The sequence below is a fragment of the Ixodes scapularis genome, unplaced genomic scaffold (assembly GCF_016920785.2).
Source record: "Ixodes scapularis isolate PalLabHiFi unplaced genomic scaffold, ASM1692078v2 PGA_scaffold10__122_contigs__length_95168666, whole genome shotgun sequence".
Taxonomy (NCBI): domain Eukaryota; kingdom Metazoa; phylum Arthropoda; class Arachnida; order Ixodida; family Ixodidae; genus Ixodes; species Ixodes scapularis.
In genome coordinates, this window is record NW_024609836.1 from 64,552,714 (window position 1) to 64,559,714 (window position 7,001).

At 42.4% G+C, this 7,001-nt stretch overlaps 1 protein-coding gene across 1 annotated transcript; it reads left to right on the top strand.

The window, feature by feature from the left end:
• The first annotated feature begins 470 nt into the window (after positions 1 to 470).
• Positions 471 to 2,741, top strand: LOC120839565 (tissue factor pathway inhibitor-like). Its single transcript, XM_040209872.1, has 3 exons — positions 471 to 537; positions 1,491 to 1,661; positions 2,692 to 2,741. The coding sequence occupies exons 1-3, from the start codon at positions 471 to 473 to the stop codon at positions 2,739 to 2,741; spliced, it is 288 nt and encodes a 95-aa protein (XP_040065806.1).
• The last annotated feature ends 4,260 nt before the right edge of the window (positions 2,742 to 7,001 follow it).

Sequence of the window (7,001 nt, forward strand, 5' to 3'; positions counted from 1 at the left end):
GGCCCCTCCCCCTCCCGTATTACGTCGGCCCTCGACCTATTCGGTGCGGGCCATCTGGGCCCCACCCACAAAAGAGTTTGGTACCACTTCTATAGTGGCTCAAGGAAAATTGCTTTCATTAAAATTATGTTTAACTTCCTCTTATTCTTGAGGCTTTCCATATGTTATCCTTCACAATCTTATACCAATGTTCAGAAAAGAATATAAAAAAGAATAATGGCCTCCCGGCAGCCGGGATGAAATTTCCGCATGCTGTGACGCAAATATTTTATTAATATCTCTCATAGACAGACCGAAATTCAATTGTTCTGATTAGCTCCCTGTCACGGACTTTGACAACAATGCTTGTGACAGGCCGTGTCATTTTCTACAAAAAGAAATCGATAAAAAATGCTTTCTATACTCCGGTGAAGCACTATATAAACCCACTCCGAAATCTGTAACTACATCATCGACATCTACCGTCCAAGATGAAGGCAACCTTTGCAGCCGTTTGCTTCCTAGCTACAGTGGTGTGCACTATTGCGGTGCTGCCTGGTAAGTCTGTTACCGAAGTCGTTGCATTTTTACGACTCTCCAGCTCTAAGATATTTTGCTTAGGCTCGCAATCTGCATCACAATTGTCGAGCTCTTTCATCGAGCTCTATTGCTTTGTACCGAATCAACGTAAACCAACGATAAAATTTCGTAGACCTGAGCCGCCAGATTTAGTTGCTTAGTCTTTATGTGAGAACCGGATTTTTACATGCAACGTAGCTTGTCGGAAAGGAAGTGTTGGATACAAAGTAAATTTTCAGGTTTATATGCATACTCGAGGATATTAACTGCCATCGGCCCCGGTAACTGCTTCACTAGTTTGGAACATATGAAACGCTGTTTATAATATCATGAGGAAGAATGTAACCAATGCAAAAAACTGCTTTTATGCAGACTGACAACCCCTCGGTACCCCCAGAAGTCAAAAACTAACGCGAGACCAAAAAGGAATCACAAAAAGTTAATAATATTATATGTTAATAGCTGTGATTTTTGTTGATATTTTTTTTGGGGGGGGGGGGGGGGGGGGAGAGAAAGTGGGGCGTTTTATTTTTTGTATTTTTTTTCAATGCCACCTCATTTTCCAAATGGTGTTCTCGTGAGCGCATTTAATGGAGAGATTTTACAGAATATAAAACTTGCAGTATTTTTTTTTATAAATGATTCTATTAAAGGAAATTCAATCAGCGCTTTGTGATAACATGGTAAAACACTCGTAAATGGTATTAGAATTTACGTAAAGGCAACGATCCGAAAACAACAGAAACTGCTTGCCGGTCGAAAGTAGAGTGTTGTCCCCTATTCGCAGACAAATTCATATCCCCGTGCTCGACATAACCTATCAGGGCAGAGTTGATCTCAGGTCGAAACCATTTTTCGTTAGTGCGCCTTTCTTAAATTGTTATATATAATGATTTTATTCATATTCAATATATCACCGAATTTCCGTGCAGAGAAAATCTGCAGAGCACCACACCCTGAGCCAGTCTGCGCCCCTGATGCCCCGATTAAATCAATATTCTATTTTAACGACCGCACCCACAAATGCGAGAAATACACTGGATGTGGAGGGGGTCTCAATGACTTTGAGTCCCTACGTTCCTGCAAGGATGCCTGTCCTTATGGTAATTTTTGCGCATATTCTTTTCTTTTCTTCCATTTAACACGGGCCGCAGTCAACGCTGTTGTTTTGCTACGGAGGTTTGTGACGTGTCACGTATGAAACAAGTATTACGCTTACCTGTATCTTAGAACTGCCACTACACAGACTGTTTTAAAGAAGCAGTATTGTATGAGATAACTAAGCGCAGTCTTGAAAATTAGAATTGCTGTATTAGGTTGTACATTTCTTGCTATATCAGTGTAGCACTACATCGTGAGCCTCCTTGTACACCCTGCAAAATGGCTGCGCGTCTACTTCCCCTTAAAACACTCAAAGAGCCAATCATTGCGATGTAGGAAATCAGGTCAGCGAATGATGAGGTGGAACATCTGTTCAGACCTAAAAATGAAGTCTCTGCTGTGGCATTACGCAAGGCATTGCGTCCTGCTTGCATTGCGCAATGCCACAGCGGAGACTTAATTTTTAGGTATAGACGGAGGTTCTGCCTCATCATTCGCTCAGCTGATCTTGTAGATCGCAGAGATTGGCTCTTCGAGTGTTGTGCGGGTAAGTGGACGTTAAGGCATTTCTTAGAGTGTATAGTGGAGTAACAAGCTTATAATGTGAGAGGAGAATGCGAAAATCGCAATCGTTAGAATGTGAAATATTTGAGCATATCATTAAAAATATTATTAGAAATATTATTGTGTATGGCATATAAAATAACGATTTTACCCTTGCTCACCGTGAATATTGTTTGCCTAACGTCAAAGCTCTTCTTGCTTATTATTAAGTGCACTTAATAATAAATATGGCCAAATCAGACTTTGGTACCAAGCTGTGCATTCTGCAGGCTATAGGAAGGTTCTAATGACTAGCAACTCCTAATGGCATCTTAAAAAGACAGATGGTAAGATTATTTCAAGGGTCGCTCTCATCGGCCCCCAAACAATTATGTTTAATTTGCGCTTCTTTAGTACAAATCAAGGAATAAAAAGAAAAAGAAAAACAGACGCGGTTTGACGCTGAGTGACATTTGTATTCCCGCGCAGGTAAAAACAAGCCAAAGTCACCGAAGAACTCAAAGTCTGCTCGCCAATGATTCGGTAACTCTCACCAACCATTGTCGCGAGATAAACAAAACCCTATCCGTCATACGAGCAGCCTGTTATTCGTTTATTGTGCATTGCATCACGCAATCTAACGGTCTTGTAGTGAATGTGTGCTGCGTGATTTTCACCAGCATTTACTCCTCTATAAGAAGCCTGTTTGTATCCTAAAAAAATATTTGTGTGATGAATTGCTCGACCAAATTATTTTCTTTTCAATTACATATATGTTCCTGGTTGTATTAGACCAATTGACTTTATTATATATATAAACCCAGGTATATATATACGTGTGTGTTTTATTGTGTCTCAAACAACTGCTAAGGCTTTAGGAGGGTAGACTTGCACGAAGTGGAAGACTATCGGATCAAACATATTTTCACTCTACCATGTGCGACTCAGTATTACACTTTTCTTTAAACATGCAAAGGTAGTGAAAAAGTTCAGGTCAGGTTCAAAAACACTTTTCATACCTGGTCTACATCCGAGTCAACGGTGGAATAGATTTTAGTTTAAACGGGTAAACATAAACCCGTACACCGATTTTGTCGCTGTGGATCATGAAGTGAGATTTTACTCATTAACACGGGAGAATCACTAGTAGCGTTGAGCAGTTTATATTTGAAAAAAAAAAAACTGACACAAATTAGCCGTATATTCGGAACAGTCGAAATAACAAGTGTCTCCAATTGACGTACGTATTCATAAAAAACTCTAAGTCCAATATTGCAATCATAGATAATTCTTACGATTCCTCGGTGTACGCACTCTAGCCTTACCATTTGAATGAGTCCCAGGTTATTCCACACAGTCCAGGAGAACTTCAACTTTGATAAAACTAACGACCGAAATTGGTGCAGTTTGCAGGTGAAACTGCGCAAACTACGGGTAATGCGTGCAATTACTCCTGAGATGTGTAATGAACAATTGATAATTTTTGAAACATGGCAATTAAAAGCGGGCTGGGAGTCATTCAAAACGCAAAAATTGCATACCACAAAACATCAATATTTGAGCCGTGTATCTCTAAGGAATGAACAATAACATATTAAGGCTGATACAGCTTTAGTTTTGGAAGGGGATTAAAAGTAGCAAGCTTGTGCAACACCACAGCCGAATCGCATCGACATTGTTGTGGAACAGGTCACAGTCAACAGGCTTGCGGATTCTACGATAAAGTTTCACGTCATCTGCGAATTGTAGCGTTTCTGAATTACTGACACAAGCTGCAAGACTGTTTATAAAAATATTAAAAAGCAAATGTCCAAAGATCTACCGTTGTGGTACTCCAGAATATATCACATAAGGATATTATTTGCATCCTAAGTTCAAAACGTCTAAACCGCAATGTCTTTATATAAGATTTCTAAAAAACTCAAACCCCTACGTTATATTTGATATGAAGCAAAATGTCCCCTAGGCGCTTCAAACTTTTACGCTAGTAAAGCTTGTGTATTTAATTCTTCATCCGAGAAGGACGACAAAATCTGGCTGCACAAACCACTATTTTTGGTTGTCCGTGAATTGCGATAGCTGTCGTCATGAAACAAAAGACGCAGCTCACTGTGATTTCGAAGACCCGAATTTTGTGTAAACACTTTAATATATTAATTGGTTAAGGCGCAACCATTAACGTCAGTACGACTGCAGCGCGCCACTTTGAAATTCTATGATTGTTTCGTACCTGTGTAATCGTTTATTTTTCTGTGTCTGTGTGATCGTTTCATGTTTAAGTTGTTCCCCACAATTATTGCAGCTTCGTGTGTGCTTCTTATAGCTTTTCTGCGTAATCGTTTAAAGTTCGAGATGTTCGACCATCACCATTGTTCATGTACCAACTAGCTCAAGGAGGTTGGAAGTACTGGGAGGGGGCACGTTGCAATATTGGTAAAGCCTAGTCATAAAAAGTTTAGACGATTTTGTGCCCACCGCGACCGCAGATCTCTCTGGCGATTGGTGCGCGTGACATGTCACGTGTGAGATGGGTGGTTGATTGTAGAAGGACTCCTCGCAGGCTTGCGCGCGCTCCGTCCGGTAGGTTTTATCAGATCGAACTCTAGACTGTGGTGTATTCTAGTACCCCATAGCAAGACGAAGGCGAGCTACGGTCACGTGATGTGGTCACGTTGGCAAGGTAAGTGAGGAGAGTAAGGGCGAAAATGAGAAAGAGGCGAGGCGTCAAAGGAGCATGGCTTGCGGAGGCTACGCGGCCGACGTCATGCCCTCTCCTACCCTTCTATTCTCCATGAACTAGCTCAACTGAAACCGATAATTACTTCGTTGCTTGGGCACAAATGTGAATGTCTGCGTGCTGTCGATGCGTGGCGCGGGTTTATGTTCTTGATGAACGAGGTCGATGAAGGCGCCCAAGAGGACGACGTCTCTGACGACTTCTAGGATGACCTCTAGCGTGCTCTCAAGGACGACCTTAAGGACGACGCCTAGGACGACGTCCTGGAGGACGGCCTTAAAAACGACGTCTAGGATGACTTTCTCGTGACCTCAAGAACGCCCTTTACTGATACGTCGAGGTCGACGTCCGAAATTCGCGCGGAGTCTCCGCATAGAGACGTCGTGCGTATGCGGACGCCCTGCGTGTGCGCATGCACCGCAACGCCGCGCGGCGTTTCCGAATACTCGTGTTGCGCACACCCGCGGCGCATTTGAGGTGAGATTGCGTATCGTTAATACGCAATCTGACCGCAATACGCAATCGTTAATACGTATCATTATCATTCATTAATGCTAATTGCTTCAGCAAAGTAATTTTACCCGCATAGGTTATACATTCTATGACTGTTTTTTATACTTTTAAACTTGTCGCTGCAAACCCACACGCCTGCATTATTTCTCCTTTGAAGTTTTTGTGTATTGTATCTAACAAACATGCCCTCTAACAAGCACGCTCCTTATAGCTGCACCTCTAGAATAGGTGTACGCTCGGATTGTTCACATTGTGCGCTGTCTGCTTTGGCAAATATTGCAACATAATTAATGTCAAAGTCCGCGCTCTTATGCATTGCACACGCGCTCAAGTGAAACCAACGCGCTTAATCCTCTTTCTAATTTCAGGGAATCCGAAAGCGCGCCATCGCTGATTCAGGAGAACATCTTTGATACAGCGGCTGGAACACCCGACAAGGCGTTCAAACCTAATAAAATAAAGCATTAAACGAACACCGTTCTAGTTTTTGTTCTTTGCTTTTAGTTTTTATTGAAGGCAGTCTCGTGATTACAGTCAATGAATTTATATCTAGCTCTTTCTGTTATGTTTTCGGAGCTCTCAATAAAATTTGTTGATTTATCCCAAAATATTAGCGTCTGTCAGATATGACATCCTTTTCTTTGAAAAAAAAAAGGCTTCGAGCAAGATAGATGAAATATATTTCTGCTGGAAACGTAATGAGATGTTGAGAACATTTTCGAAACTTCGCTTTAATTCTCGTGAGGGAAACATGATTTTTCCAAGGCCGAGCCTAAAATGGACATGGCTATGCCCCTTTTCATTATCTTAGAGTGGAAGGATGTGTAGGGCAGGTCAAAAAAGCAATTGTGCCCTACACATACTCCCACTCTAAGATTGTGAAAAGGGACATAGCATATCTCCATTTAAGGCTCGGCCTTGGAAAAATCACGTTTTCATACCGTGAAGGACAGTTTTCGCTCTCAACTTGAACGCCTTACGGCATCCGGTTACCCTCACGCGGTTTTAATAGAAGGTATGGGGTCTTTGTTGACGAAGGTTAAAGGGGATAGTAGCAGCAGAAAAAATAAACTATCGTGAGGGATGCCTTTTTTGAAGAGCTAATACACAGGCTATGTCATCATGCACACGCGCTCCCTTGCTGGCAACATGCCCTACTCGAAGGACGTGTGCTCGGTGTGCTCCGAAGCGTTCATCGGCCGGATGCAATTCCTGCGACGTTCGGGGCCTTGCGGTACCCGCTTTCACTGTAAGTGCATCGACGTTGTGGGAGATGACTATGATTACTTCATGCAGAGTGGTGTCAGCAGTTACAAGTGTAAATCCTGTACGAGGCGCAATGGCTCCGACGAAGTTAGTGCTATCACAGAACAACGCCCTCCTGATGATTGTGACGTGGCATCGGTGAGCACCGTTGTGGGAAACTGCAGCGCGTGTAACTGTCTGAAAGACTTGTTGGTGGCACTGCATGACAAGGTTGAATCTCTCGTCAAAGAAGCTGTCTCGGTCAAGGCGGAAAACGCGTCTCTGCTTCTGCATCTGTCGAGGA

Bases quoted from the DNA above. Each gene is read 5' to 3' on its own strand.
- LOC120839565 (XM_040209872.1), top strand. From the start codon at position 471: ATGAAGGCAACCTTTGCAGCCGTTTGCTTCCTAGCTACAGTGGTGTGC. The intron at 538-1,490 runs GTAAGTCTGTTA...ATTTCCGTGCAG, and splicing joins CACTATTGCGGTGCTGCCTG to AGAAAATCTGCAGAGCACCA. The intron at 1,662-2,691 runs GTAATTTTTGCG...ATTCCCGCGCAG, and splicing joins CAAGGATGCCTGTCCTTATG to GTAAAAACAAGCCAAAGTCA.